The sequence below is a fragment of the Grammomys surdaster genome, unplaced genomic scaffold (genome assembly GCF_004785775.1).
Source record: "Grammomys surdaster isolate TR1022 unplaced genomic scaffold, NIH_TR_1.0 62, whole genome shotgun sequence".
NCBI lineage: Eukaryota > Metazoa > Chordata > Mammalia > Rodentia > Muridae > Grammomys > Grammomys surdaster.
Window position 1 is genome coordinate 15163564 of NW_021604564.1, and position 16101 is coordinate 15179664.

General features: G+C 37.6%; 1 protein-coding gene across 2 annotated transcripts in view; it reads left to right on the forward strand.

Moving 5' to 3' along the window:
• The window catches only part of Mecom (MDS1 and EVI1 complex locus), a 541930-nt gene extending 526944 nt beyond the window's left edge, over positions 1–14986 (forward strand). For both annotated transcript variants that reach the window (XM_028761727.1, XM_028761773.1), the window contains 6 exons: positions 727–804; positions 3110–3279; positions 5224–5368; positions 8790–9026; positions 9856–10039; positions 13441–14986. In XM_028761727.1, the coding sequence (XP_028617560.1) occupies positions 727–804; positions 3110–3279; positions 5224–5368; positions 8790–9026; positions 9856–10039; positions 13441–13575 (949 nt within the window). In that variant the 3' untranslated portion in view covers positions 13576–14986. The remainder of the gene's footprint in view (positions 1–726; positions 805–3109; positions 3280–5223; positions 5369–8789; positions 9027–9855; positions 10040–13440) is intronic.
• Positions 14987–16101: the final 1115 nt, after the last annotated feature.

Genomic DNA, 16101 nt, shown 5'->3' on the forward strand with positions numbered 1-16101 from the left:
ATCAAGCATATATTTATTAATTGCTGTGGGCCTAATTTTGAATAAAGCTATTCAGAAAGGACAAATGAGGTCCGTAAGTGAGAAAAACTGGTTAGCACATTTCTTGGTACTCACTGGTGAAAGGGCAAAGCTTCTTTTATGCCTCTACCATGTTTCCTAATTGTGCATAGTTTCAGAAATTTGTACTATCCAATTCAAATACATCAATTTTTCTACTCTTTGGACAAACTGTCACGTTCTTTCCAAAAAGAAATTTCTGTGGAAATTCCTTAATGATTGAAATCTTAGGGAATTATCTGGTCTGTTACCACTCCTGGTATTAGGAGATGTCACTGTGTCGGAACTGTAAAATGAGTTGAAACATGTGAAATACATTTACATCAACCCACATTCACAAACACTTGTAATTTTTTCCCTCTTCTCTGATCCAGTTTTGTGAGTGTAAAGATATGGAGTTAATAAACTAGACTCATGGGCGTTATCAGGAGTAATGCCTTTTTTCATAAACCACTCACTTATGTGTGAACAAATTCAACCAGATCTAATGCAGCCTGTATTTATAGTTATTTTTATACCTTTAGAATGGCTTTGTTGCAAATTGTAGATGTTAGAGACATATGTTGCATACAGAATTAATTAAGTCAATACTAAGCATATGACCACTTCGTGCTCCACTGGAACTGTCAACTGTGCTGACTTGCTCCTACGAATATCTCTCCTTCAAAGGTACTGTGGCAAGATTTTTCCAAGGTCTGCGAACCTAACACGCCACCTGAGAACCCACACAGGAGAGCAACCTTACAGGTTTGACAATGGTTTTTCTAAAAATATCTTGATAAGCACTGTAATTGTCAATGTTCATTAGGTCCCAGTGTAATAAGAACTAGTTTGCTGCATATTTGAACGTATACTGAAATGTGAATATATCTCCTAGGGTAGGAATGTCTTTTCTTCATCAAATAAAGCTTCTTAGTTTGCAGTTTACAGGATCTAGTATGATCTCTAATAGCATATAGGTGTTTAGAAGATGTTAGCTACCTTCAAAAATCCTTTGTACTTTAGTTCTCTGTCTTCTCAACAATCAGGATCATTTTAATTTATAAAACTCATAACACTAAAATTGCTGTCATTCGAGCCTCGAGTCTCTGCTAGGAGTCAACCATCCAAATACATCTGCTTTCTTCATACAATTTAGTCATTACCCACAGATCTCAACAGGGGGTTTCAAAAAAACAAACATCTTAAACCTCAGAAGAAGAAAAACATGTTTAGATTTAGAGATTCAACAGATAGCGTATTCTAGGAAAAGGGCCAGTTCTATCAATAGATAGAGCTGTTCTGTTAAGTGCTAAAATTAGCCAAACTATACAGGGTCAAGGTAACTATAATATCACTACTTGCAATACTGTGAAAATAGTATCATGGCTAGTTTTAAAATACCAGTTATTATTTAAAGTATAATTCTTTGCCTTCAGTATTAGCATTCAAGTTAGGATTTCCTCAAGAGTGAGTGGACTTTATCTTAAGCAACTTTATAGTTTGATTGTCTTTTAAAAATTTTAAGTAAGTAGTGCAATTATGTTGGCCTGAACACTAATTCTTTCATTAAAGTAAGCATATTTATCTTGTTTCAAAGTTATTGTTTATAAACATGATAATGAAATAAAAGAAGGTGCAGAGATGGCTCAGAAGTATGCCACACAACAGTTCACAATGCATGGAGTTTCATTTCAGGAGGATTTGATGCCTCTAGGTTCCACGATCACCTTTAGTCATGGGCATGTATCTACTGTCTTATACTTACGTTTAATGAAACGTGTAAATCTTAAAAGGAGAGAATGAAAAAATGGGAAGCCTATGCTCATTCAAAGATAATTGATGTTTAGAAGAAACTCAGGAAATTTGTGTTTTCTTAAGTCCCTTAGTTTCTATTAATAAATATTCCACTTTATAGGTGACAAGATCAATTTGGTTAGACAAACCTCTATGCTATAGAACAATAGGCAATGTTTGATAACCTCCCTTTTCGGAATATTCCATCTCCCAGGAATTCTGCTTAAATTGAAAGGTTTCTGCACTCATATTCATTGTGGCTGAATGCTGGCCCAGGCTGTAGCTATGCTATCATGCTCTGGTCATTCTGTACTTAATGCAGTGTTATATTCGGCTTTGGACATATTGCTCTTGTGCATGTGGTTAAAACACACAAACTGGAATTAGAATAGCTGGAAATCTCAAATAATTTATCTACCTCTTCCATTTTAGAAATGGAGGAAAATAAGAAATCAGATCTTGAGGTGGTGACTGTGTTGTTCTATGACATTCAGTTCCCAGGATGGACTTTCTATTTTGGGCTTTTACCTCATATCAGATTTCAAAGTTGGTTTTGTTTTGTTTTTTGTTTTTGTTTTTTTGTTGTTGTTGTTTTGGTTCCTATTGTCATCAAGGCTGACATTAGATAATTTATACTTTATTTATTTATTTATTTATTTATTTATTTATTTCCATCTCAAATGCTTCTGCTGCTCCCCTCCTGGCCCCTCCCTCACAGAGTCCCTCCCTCCACCCTCCCCTTCTCCTCTGAGAGGGTAAGGCGCCCATGGATATCCTCCCACCCTGGCGTAGCAAATATCTGCCAAAGTAGGCACATCCTTTCCCACTGAGGCCAGACAAGGCAACCACAAAGACTGAGCTGCCTGTCTGCTATAAGCATGCCCAGGGCCTCATTCCAGCCTGTGTTATGTTCTTTGCTTGGTGGCTCAGACTCTGAGAGCTCTCAGGGGTCCAGGTTAGTTGACTCTGTTGATCTTCATGTGTGGTTTCCATCCCCTTCAGGGCCTTCAATCCTTCCTCCATCTCTTCTATAAGTGTCCCTGACCTCTTTCTAATGGTTGACTGTGAGTATCTGCATCTGTTTTAGTCCTTAAGAATTCTTGAAACACAAGGTTGATTTGAGCTATCACTTAAATACAAGCTGATACATTGGGATACAAGTCTCCTAGAATTGCAGTCTTCCTGTATAAATTACTATTCCTATGTGAAGTGTTATTTTGGCTTTCCTGTCTACAAGCCTTGTGTTTGCAATACTGTGTCTGTATTTACTTTCCAGATGCAAATACTGTGATAGGTCATTCAGCATTTCCTCCAACCTGCAGCGACATGTGCGCAACATCCACAACAAGGAGAAACCATTTAAGTGTCACTTATGTGACAGATGTTTCGGTCAACAAACCAATCTTGACAGACACCTGAAGAAACATGAGAACGGGAACATGTCTGGTGGGTCCTCAGTGCTGCTGTGAGGAAAAGATGACTTATGTTTTGAATTGTGTGATTTTTGTCTTCCATTCCATTTTGACACTAAAATCTGATATTCCTCTAGAAGTTCATACTACATTTCTCTTGGGGTTTTGAAACACATGAATAAGGCAGCCACTCATGAACATGACTGTGAAACTCTATGGCCCTGTTTAGGTTTTATTTTCATCCAACTGGGTTTATCTCAACAGGCAATCTCAAGCAAAGACAGACATGACCTAGTCTTCTCAGATACATGAGTCGGAATTTCCTAAATTGGAAAGAATTCTCTTTCCATCTAGTCACAGAATATGTATTCCAAGGGTGGCAAAATCCCTGAATATTAACCTAGAAATCGTGGTCTCTGGGATAATTTTTATATAAGACTAGGGATCAGAAGTGAACACAATTGCAGAGACATCCAAAGGATGAGCATATCTTTCATTTTTGTCCCACAGTCTTATCTCCCATTAAGTAACCAGCAGCTCCTCTGCAGTCCCCAGCCTTCCTTGGGGTCAAACCAACTGAATGTGATTAACAGAAGAGATTCTAGACCTTTGCTTTTGAAGTTAGATAAACGGTCAGGAGCCAGCATTTGACTGCTGGTGTAGAAGTACATAGACAACCTGCAATTCGTTAAGAGTCAAGGAACTGGGTCGGGAGGATGGTGAGTGAATCCCGAGTTCAGGAGAGGGGGACTCAGAGAAGGAAAAAGAAACAGATTTGTAGAGCCAAATTATTTTTCTTGAATAAACTATTGTGTTGATTCTTTTCAGCTGAAAGCAACATTGTGCATGATGTTGAATAGTAACAAGGTATACTATTTATCTCCCTCAAAGACAGAAACCTAATTCTAGTTTTAAACTGTTAGGCTGTAGGTCTAAAAGTCTAATACCATGAGAAAAATTGGCTGAATATTCTATGTACCACATATCCTATATTATCTAATCAACATGATTTCAGAAAAAAAGGTGAAAATGTAATTAACGGGGTCCCAGGTATAGTTCAGTGGTAGAGCAGTTACTTGGCATGAGCTGGGCTCTTGAGTTTGATCTCCAATTTTGAAAACCAAACCAAAACAACAAACAAAACAAAACCAACCAACCAACCAACCAACCAACCAACCAAAAACTTTCCAATGTTGAATGCTTGATTTTGATTTTTTAACCAGATAATTTCTTTTAGATCAGGGAAAGTACTAACTTCCCATTGTCATATGGATGGTACTAATAAACTATTAAATTGTAGGTACATTGCGGGAATACATAAGCAGTATAAAGCATGTGTTTGCACAAGACATGGTAACACATGAAGTATTTGCAATGGCGTGAGTTCATGTAAACCCACAGAACAGCTCTGTGACACAGGTATCATGACTTTAGTTTTTGCATGGAAGATGAAGAACATCCTATAAAAGGCAGATCCATTATTGGCCTCTTCATGCTGTGCCAGCCTCTGGGCTATTTTTGAGTCTACTCCCAGATTCTCTTAACAAAACACAGTATCAGTTGTGAGGAGTGGTTTCAACCCTTCACTTTCTCACACACTTTAAGCACAGCAACAGCAGACCTGTGCTGATTACAACCAGTACTGAGTGTGGTATGTGACCACAGAATCGGTATATAAGATTTCTATAATATTTTATGCTATCTTATAGAAATAAAAACACTCCAGTGCTCCAAAAGATAAGAACAAGAGAGTAAAAGAAATGGCTGCCTTGAAGTTTATAATTCTTGGTCTTGGAGTCTCAGAACACCCTTAAGAGGCTCTCTTATGAGCTTGAGAGTTGCTAGTTCTCCTTCGAATTGAAAAGAGCAAATTTTAGGACATGGTACTGCTCAGCTCATAAGGAATGAGGTTCAAAACAAGTTGCTATTGGCAGTGGTTAGCAGCTGTTTTCTCACAAAGGCTACCTCTCCCACTCAGGTACAGCAACGTCTTCCCCTCATTCAGAACTAGAAAGCGCAGGTGCAATTCTGGATGACAAAGAAGATGCTTACTTTACAGAGATCCGCAATTTCATCGGGAATAGCAACCATGGTAGCCAGTCTCCTCGGAACATGGAGGAGAGGTATGTAAAACCGTTCTTGCAGACATTTCTGTACTCGTGTGCCTGGGACTACAGTTATAGCTGATGCTGGTGGCTGGTGCTTTTTTGAGTATATTGTTAATGGTTGTGTAATATGTATCACATACTAGCTAATTAATTTTTTTTTCTTTATCATGTATGTGTGGTGTATATGTTTACATGTATATGGGTTCCCATGTACATGTATATGCTCTAGAAGCCTGAGATTGAAATCAGGCATCTTCCCCAATCATTTTTCCACCTTATTCATTGAGTCAAGGTCTCTAAGTCAAACCTAGAACTCACTGATAATTGCTGGTTTTGGTAGTCAGCTTGTTCCCAGAATCCTTAGTCTCTGTCTTCGGGGCCCCCATGTCCACCCAGCATTCATGTGGATTTGGGGAACACCAACCTTTGTCATCTTGATTAGACAGCCAGTGCTTTAAGTGCTGAGCCATCTCTTTAGCTCCATATTAGTTAATTTAATTTTTACAATGACCTTGTAAAAGTGACTGCAATGTTATCAGCAAAGGATTGGGGACATCGAAGGTTAATGACTTGCCCAAAGTCATGTAAATAATGGATGAGTTGTAACCTGGCTATTTGTTTTGCAGCCTATTTCACTACCAGGCAGTTCTGCTTACCTTGGCAGCTAAATAAATTATTTTAACAAAAAAATTAAATACTGGAAGGAAACTCACAATTAGGATTCAACTGAACCACTGGTCATTGTTGGCTTTTACTATATATATCATATGGTATTTTAATAGATAACCCATGACACATTTCTCATGTGTCGCCATCTTGCCTAGCCCTCTTTTTATGTATCAGAGTAAATTTGTATAAGAACTACACATTCATTAGTCCAATATGTTTGCCCAAAAGCTATTTGAGAATGTTTTCAATTAATATCCAATTATTTCCCTGTGTTCTCTTTATTTATTTTTACTCTCAAACAGGCAGGTACACTAGCTTTTGTGGGCATAGCTGATAGCTGTACTTGCTCTAGTATGAGCATCCAGATCAAGCATATTAATAGAGGAGAAGCTAGTGCTGATAATTGCTCATTCATCTGCACTTGATTGTGTATATGAAGTTAATGAAATGGTATTTTTGTCCAAACTTTTCTTATGTATAACTTTCCTTATCATTAACTCGTAACTAAATATCTGATATTGAAGAACTATGCTTCTGTGACCATAGCCTATTACATTGGAATATTTTAAATAGCATGAACTTAATTGATGAAGATTCCATGACTTCTAAACAGAGAAGAGTTATTCTTAACTTCATATGCTGGTAAAAGCCAAGACTAATCATTTTACATTGTGTTTCAAGGAAGTTCACTTCAGATAACAAATGTTCTAACCAAAATAACAACAAAGCAAGCAAATACTGTAGTTCTTTATTTTTTGTAACTGTAGCTAAGAAAAAGAGAAAGAAGATGCTTTTAGGCATCTTCTTAGTTGTAAGAACTACAATGTCTCCTAGTTGGATGTATTATTCCCTCTGCTTGCCTCTCTCCATGTGTGTGATTAAGACAGGGACATTGTTCAGCAGTACAAAACGGAGCTAGTCACAAACATTATATATGCCTTAAAGTTGGATTTGGTAATGCAAATAAGTAATATTAAAATCACCATTTGGGTTCTGAAAAGTATATTCAAATTTGATAGCTCAGAACCGGTGACTTTGAGGCTGCACAGCTGCCACATCTGGCTTCAACATGTCTAAGCATGGAAGTAGAGCGCCGAGTCATTTGATTTTTCCAGTCTCAGCAGCTATCAAGCTACTTTTGATGAATAATTTATCCCAATAAATTGCCATATTTGAAAGCATAATTAACAAATAGGTTTTCTTAATAAGTGCTGGCTTTTGTTGTTTTTGGTTTTCATCCATGGACTCTTTTGTTCTTTTACTTTCATTTTCTCACTTTTTTTAAAAAACAATTTCCATCCATTCAAGCTAGCAAGTTGGCAGTATATCTGAAAACTAATAGTTTATGTCTGTGAAGAATATGTTTTCGTCATCCTTTTTGGTAGAAAGAGGTTAAGAGGCTGTATAAAATGTTCAATAATGAGGTTACTTTTTCTGGTCAAATGCATATGTGCTTCGCACTTGTGTCATATCCAAGGTTGTTTCTTACATGTATCAGTTTAATTCTGGGAAATCTAAACATTAAGTTCTACATATTTTCACGTGTGAATTGTCATGTATGCTTTTTGATCTTTCATGAACTAAATAATCATTTCGCATCATGCAGAAGCAACCCTGTCTACAACAATAACTGAAGACTGTGTGTTTCTGATATAGTAACTAGATAGAGGAACATGGTAACAAAAAATTATGGCGGTGCTAGGGGTTAGATGCATGCCTGCCTATGATGGGTCACATCTTTACATACTTTCTGAGCCTGATCACCTTCCCTGTCGTTATGTTTCAAAGGCACCTCCCTCTTTTAAAGCATTTATAATTATGTTTTATTTTAAAGTCTTAGAACAGAACATATCCAAATTTTGTTTATATTGATCATCATTCTAGCTTCATGCATGCCTACAAATTCCATAGATGGAATTTGCATAGTAAGTTATACTTGAGTCATTTATTGTAATTCTTACAAATGTAAACAGAAATATTATGGAGGACATTTTAAGTTGAAAATGATTCTTTGCTTTGTTAGCTGTGGCTGCTAAGTCAGTTTCAAAAGCTGTTATCTCATTTAAATGTTTAGTTGACTTACCCTCTCTGTGTTTTCTTGGAAAACAAAGAACTCTTTCCCTGTTAGACAATTTAAGATCATTTAGAAGGAGCCACGATAGATAAGTGGGCTCTCAATAACTCCAAGCTTGAGTATTGTGTCCAAGGGGAGAAGATCGTAATTGTCATCCAGGAGCAGTGAATACCTGTTGTTCCTTGGCAACCCTTTCCCATTGTGTTTAGAGTCTTAGATACAGCTTAGATTCAGTATGTGTGTGTGTGTGTGTGTGTGTGTGTGTGTGTGTGTGTGTTTAAGCTGTTGTCTGTCATCATTGCTCAGGGATATATGTTTTCCAGAAATCAATTACTTTAAATGGTGGGTACTTAAATGGTAATCATGTACATTATGCAGAGAAAACATTCATTCGCTTCTATATTGCATGTGCCATATCATTTATCAGCAGTGATAAGAAATCAGAGACTGGGGTTGTTTTTCCTGTTCTGCCAGAGGCTACATTTGTAGTCCAAATAATCATCCAATTACTTTTTTTTTTTGTTCACCTCTTTGTAAAATTACATTATTTTCCCAAGGTTGCAATGAGGCACACACAATATAAATTTCTTTTGTAAGTGTTGAATATTTAAACTGTTGTTAGGGAGATGAACTAATTACATGTTTAAAAATCAAGCCAGTAATTGATCTGTTTACTCTTTATGCTCTTGAAAGGATGAATGGCAGTCATTTCAAGGATGAAAAGGCTTTGGCAACCAGCCAAAATTCAGATTTATTGGATGACGAAGAAGTAGAAGATGAGGTGTTGTTGGATGAGGAGGATGAAGACAATGATATTCCTGGAAAACCCAGAAAGGAGCTGGGGGTAACTAATTTAGATGAAGAAATCCCAGAGGATGACTATGAAGAAGCTGGTGCCCTGGAGATGAGTTGTAAAGCATCCCCATTGAGGTGAGTGCCTTGCAACGTGGAAAGCCAAATGACAGTCTTACCGTACTTGGGGGGACTGTTGTGCAAATTCCTTCTGCTCCTGCTCTGCTCAGCTACTGGAAGAATGTGTTAGATTATGAGGAATTTGTGAAGTAACAAACCATGAAAGTTCAATTTGACCTAGGAAAGGCACACACAGTGCATCAACAGTTTTACATAGAGGAAAACAAAGAGGCAGGGAACACGATCTGCAAGCATGTAACTACACTAGTATTTGTGGAACTCCAGTGATCCCAAGGCAGGAAGAATGTGTGAAGATTACATGAGTACTTAATTTTGAGATTCTATGTATGAAGTTCAGAGAAAATAGATTTTTCATCATGACTGAGTTCACTCAAGAATTTACTATAGTTGTTACTCAAGACCTTTAAGATAAATTTTACAGATGATAGATTTTTAATTGGAATGACTCAACCAATAGTTAAAGTGAAGGGAATATTATATTTCTGTGATGATGAGGTATCCTGACTGAATATTTTTATAACTGACTTTACTTAAAAGAAGTTTTCAACTGTATGACTTCTGTTCCCACTCATTGTGGAGTTAATATGTCATTGATTTTACTTCAGATATATGCTTGGCTTTAATCAATAAAATATTAAAGAAAATATATATGAAGCTATGGTATTTGTAAATATTTTTAAACTAATGATTATTGCATGCTACTTTATACAACAAATGCAATATGGAGTTTGACAGCTGTTAAGATAAAATTGAAAATGAATTGATGAGACAAAGAAAACTGCCTAAGAAAACCCAATTTCTGTGCTTTCCCATTGGTTCATTTTAGGTATAAAGAGGAAGACTATAAATCTGGCCTTTCTGCTCTAGATCACATAAGGCACTTCACAGATAGCCTCAAAATGAGGGAAATGGAAGAGAATCAATACACTGATGCTGAGCTGTCCTCCTTTAGTTCTTCTTATGTGCCAGAGGAGCTTAAACAGCCGTTACACAGAAAGTCCAAATCACAGGTACAGACTCTGCCGTAGCCCACAGCACGGGACCCTGCATGCAAGCGTGCACTTCTTTGATGAACACAAACAGACATGGTCACCTGGCAGCATTCTAGAAGCCAAGCAGATTTGGGTGCTTTGTTGATGATGTTCCTGGTTTTGCTCTGCCAATGATCAATGCCAAAATTAACCAATGAATCCATTGACATGTAAACTGCATTCTGCCCCGAGATGTCCATGACAAACCTGACCCTGCCATGAGTCTACTGTTAGTTTTTTCCCTTCTGTTTTGAGAGTACACAAAACTGACTTTCAAATTCTCTCGTTAGCTTAGGATTGTTTTCTGACCATTCCATATCTTTAGCTTCTGTTGGCATCTTGTGTTCTGGAACTCTTATTTTCTCTACTACATCTAGTGAATTCTTATGTTTTGTTCATTTATTATTCATCAGATAATGAACTCCAGAGTTCAGGGTTAAACTGAGGCCAGAAATAAAAAGATCTGCACCAATTTAGTGGCAGATCTGGAAATAAACCCTGTGAGTTTTGACTGAGTGAGTGAATTATCCCCAACTCATGATAGAGGCCAGCTCATGGCAACTGGAAATCATCTCAACAAAGGATGTACAAACACCAATGAAAGAGTTCTTTTGTTAAAAGATAAAGGGTGTCAGTCAGTAATTTTTTTATGACGTCTACACTCAACTGAATGTTCATTCAGGCCATTTTAAAAGGACAAGTAACTTTTTCTTTTTCATACTGTTGAATTGTGTGGTTCACTTAGAACATTTTGGAGATGACATTGTATTTCACAACAATTGGGCCATATTAGCATGTATGCTTAGATACGAGTTCTTATTCGTTGAGATGTTTTGGGTTGGTTTTAACAGTGATATAGTAAAATCTATGCTAAAATGATGTGACTGTTGATCATGGTGTCAATTTGACTATAGATTATAGCACATAATATATAGATTATAGGCACATTATGGCAATAGGATAATTTAAATCATTTGTAATCCTTACATTCAATAAAAGTATGTGATATTACACTTGGAAATAGAAAAAATAATACTCTTTCCAAAATGGATACAGATAGCCATCATGCACACAGTGGGTTTCTACAACTTACATCTTGGCAGGATCATGTAAATGATGGATGAACACCATTTCCTTATTGCAAGAGAAGGGTGGGAAAGTTATCTCTCTTCCTTTTTCTATAATGCAATGGGGTAAACGTGACTTCTCAGTTTCTAATGTTAACATTAACCCATCCAGAGCCACTTAGAGCTATCTGTGAGGAGTGGCGGCTTCAATAAGTTCCTGGTTTCCCAGATGTCAGAGACTCCTAGAGGAGCCAAGCTTTCTTTCTTTTAGTTCTTTCACCCCCAATACTGTAAAAGATAGAATAGCAGCTATCAAAACTATCCGGTATGAAAGAATGACAAAGGGTCTGTAAGGACCCTCATTTTGAAGTCAAATGTCCTGCCTAGATATGGCAACAGCTAGCACCACAGTAAATACAGGCATGTGTAACCTAGCTGATATTTTCTACTTCAATATACACATTTGTATATGTATGGATATTCTATTAAATATTTGTGTAAACTAAATTGATCAAGAGTTTTTTTTTATTCATTCATTCTCTGGTTTAGAAGTTATCTCCTTGGTTCTGGGGAACTGGACATTCATTCCCCATGTTTCATTTGTCATCGGAATTACCAAAGAGCACACACTTTGTATCATATTTTAAAAATAGTTTTCTGGTGCTTTTCTCAAGCATTTATATATTAACTCTGTAATTTATATAGTTGTTGAATCTAAAATCCTTGTTCAGCAAAATAGTGACTTTATCTTGCCATGGGAATTTCCCTGAGGAAAATTATATCCTAAAACAGCTAATTTCCTAATAGGTGCCAATCTGCATGGAGCATACTGAACTGAGTAGCACATTTCCTCTATAACCATTGGAGATAGTACCATTATATTTTTTGGTTGTCTCAACTTTGTATAAGGAATTAAAACTCAAGAGGTACACTGACTTCCTCAAGGTTGCCACAAAGGACCAGTAGTCTGTACTATTTGTCCTTAATTCTTTAATTATTTAACAAGTACCTGGCAATAGAATTCATGGTTGAGGAATATTAGTTAAATAAATACTGAGAATTTTGTACAAACTCAGGAGGCAAATTTCATATATAAATGCAACTGTGGCTCAGTCATTAAAATACTTGCTATGCAAGCATAAGGACATGAGTTTTAATCCTAGAACTCATGGAAAGAAAGACAAATATGGTGGGAGGAAGGTCTCCAATGCTCACAGGCCAGCCAGCTATCCTAGTTGGTGAGAGTTCCAGACCAGCGCGAGACCATGTTTCAAAACATAAGCTTCACTGTGCCTGATGTACACTATCCAATGCTGACCTTTGGTTTCTATATAAACACGGTGCTCATGTGTATATGTAACTCTTATGTGCAGGCATGTGCATATGCACACCACACACACACACACACACACACACATGCAAAAATAAAAAAAGCCAAATATGTGCATTGAGAGCAATGACCCAGCAAATCAAAATCAGCCTTTAATCTAACCAAATGCCATGGTGAGAGAAGAAACCACAGGCTGGCCACATGTCTCAGCATGACTCCCTGAGATGAAATTGTGCTGAACAACAGAGGCATTTGTCTTTGTTTACAGACACTGGAATGTCTTTGGCAGGACTTTAATGATTCCACTTCAACAGCATTTTGACAAGCAAGTTTAGCAATGGATGAGACCCACAATAGCAAATCAACAGTGAAAAGTTCACTCACAAGTCAAGACCAAACACTTCATTTGAATATTTTACTTGGCAGTGGTGAGGGAATCTCTGAACAGTTATTTAGAACTTGGCATGATCACAAGGAAGAAAGTGTCCCTCCTGTCAGAGCACTTCTGTGCACTGTCTGTTCAGCAGAGTCATGAGTAAGGGTTGCTTGGATATTGTTGGGTCCTCATGGGTTGTTTGCTTTCTTGGTGGAACTTCCCTGGGCTCTCTTATTCTCAAGGGTGTCAGGTGTCTGCAGTAGGTATTTTAAGCACAAAGTAGAACTTGAGAAATGGCACTAGATTGAAAGTTGGGAAGAAATAAGCCCTAGTTGTATTACTGAGGGACCTGGGGGCAGTCATTTACCTTCAAAAGTCTGGATTACAAGGTGCAAGAGTCAGACCATCTACGTAAGTCTGTCTAAGGTGAGCACTGATTTTAGCCATTTTAATAAAAAGAACACAGCCCCACTTCCAAATATGCTCATGAAGTGTGCTTCCGTCCAGTTTCTCCTGTCTATCTAATATCTGTGGATTATCTTATTTAAATTAGACCTACTATTTTTGTTCAAATGCCACTCACCGAATCTCTCCTTTTCATTTCCAGGCATATGCTATGATGTTGTCACTGTCCGACAAGGATTCTCTCCATCCCACCTCCCACAGTTCCTCCAACGTGTGGCACAGCATGGCAAGGGCTGCAGCAGAATCCAGTGCCATCCAGTCCATAAGCCATGTATGACATTGTCAAGGTTGACCAGAGTGGGACCAAGTCCAATGGTAGCATGGCTCTTTCATACAGAACTATTTACAAAACTGCTGAGCAGAATGCCTTATAACCCTGAAGGGTCACACATATAAAGTCCGGTGACCTTAAACTGAACAAGTAAAGAGAGAGAGAAAAAGGAAGCTATTTATTCTCGATATTTTGTTTTGCACAGCCAAGGCAGCTGCTGACTTCTGGAGGATCAATTAATCTAAAATGATTGGAGGCAAAAGAAAACCTCACGGGGAAGGCACCCCTCATTCTCCTGCCGCAGGGGATGGGTGGGTAAGAGAAGCAGTTGAGATGGCAGCATTGATATAAATGGACACGCCATAGAAATCAAACTCTACAAGATCACCTGATCTGATCGGGAACAGTGGCTTTTAACTACCGATTTAATTCTTTTTTCCTTTTTAAAGTTTTATGTAATTTAACCCTTGGGAGATGGAAGTAGTCGGAAGAAATGCACAATGATTATAGGAAGTGACAGCAGGAGTTCTTGTCACCCCCTTTACTTTTGGCTTTCTTAAGTACATTGTTTCAAACTAGGGGAGAAAAAAGGGTATGTGTATATTGTAAACTATGTATGCTCATGCTCAGAGAGGTTGAGTCGGTGACGTAACCTGCTCATCACAAGCACCGCTGTACCACTAATACAATGTTTGCCAAATCCTTGTAATGACATCTTAATTTTAGACAATCATGTCACTGTTTTTAATGTTTCAATTTTTTGTGTGTGTTGTGTGTATCATGTATTTATTTGTTGGCAAACTATGGTTTGTTGATCAAAAAAAGCACTGTTCCCGTCAGCCACTATTTTATGATGTCTGAGGCACACCCCTTTCTGAATTCCAAGGACCAAGGTGACAGGACCTGTGTATGGGAGTGCCCAATAGTGTTTGGCTTTTCTTAACATTCCTTCCTTTTTTGTTGTTGTTGTTTGTTTTCCTTTTTAAAGAACTAAATACAAATAGATGCAACTTAGTTTTTGTAATACTGAAATGATTCAATTGTATAAATGACTATAATTTCTTTCATGGAAGCATGATCCTTCTGATTAAGAACTGTACCCGACATTTTATGCTGGTTGTCTGCAAGCTTGTGCGGTGATGTTATGTTCATGTTAACCCTATTTGTAAAATGAAATGTTCCTGAACTTATGTTAAAAAGAGAGAAGTAAAGAACAGGCATTATTCAGTTATTTTGTCCTTTATCAGGAAACCAGATTTTGTTTTTCCTTTTTGTTTGTAATCTCATTTGGAAATAATTGGCAAGTTGAGGTACTTTCTTCCAATGCTTTGTACAATATAAACTGTTATGCCTTTCAGTGCGTTACTGTGGGAGGAACAACTAAAAAAAAATAAAGACTTCCAAAAATGATGAAAAATAATGACTCCCCTGTGTGCTGCTTTCTTTTCTCATGCAATTTTAGTTCCCTTCTGGCATCCAAATGATCTAAAGATACAGTGTTTATGACCCTGATTCTCTGGCAGATTTGTGGAATATAAGCATGTTTGTAAGGTTCTGAGATGACCATCAGTGATAGATCGTAGCCAGCAATGAGTTCTGCCGCTTGTGGTGAACTTTCTTCACGGTGCAAAGTCAAGACCTGTAGGTCCTGCTTCCCAGCTTTGGCATTCCTCCATGTCTGCAGCTCACGCTGTAATCAGGACAGAGAGCAGCCTGCAACAATGTTTGTTAGGGGAGCTTCCTGGTGTTTCTTGCTTTTTTTCTGGCTGGTGTATGTGTTCCAGATATAAACCCAGGGACTTACTACACACATTGGACAAGCAGTGTAGCACTGAAATATATACCCCATATATATACCCCATCTTTGTTTGTCCTTAATATGATGCTATTGAAATTCATAAGCACAGAAGCACCATTCATTTCCCCTAGGTTCTTTTTAATATCATTTTATTTTTTATATATTTATAAGTGTGTGTGTGTGTGTGTTTTGTACATTTCTGGTACCACAGGGGATCAGAAGATGCCATCAGGTAACCTAGAACTTGGTCATTGTAGGCCTTCTATTGTGGATGCTGGAAACTAAACCCAAGTCTACTGCCAGAACAGCTAGTGTTCCTAACCACTGAGCCATCTCTCCCACGTTTCTTTCAGATTTTTGCCCAGATTCAAAGTAGCATTATACAAAGAAAATAACAAAATCACTGTATATTGTGACAAGTTCTTCATTTCTATGTTTGATCTAACATAATTTCTTCAATATTTCAATACTGCTGAAAACTTGGGCTCTTCTGTTGCCATTTGTACAAATGAAGACATGTTAACTGTCATGTACATCCTCACCTCTGGGAGCTCAGGGCCACATGTGCAGCACTGTGATGGGAAGAGAGATCCTACAGATCAGGCCGCTCCTGCGGCAACAATCAAGGATTTCTGGTTGCTTCTTACATGTAATTCTGATTTACTTAGAGTGGTCCATTCAGATATTTGGCCATATACAGGATTTGCTGTAACAAGATTGAAGAGTTAACATGA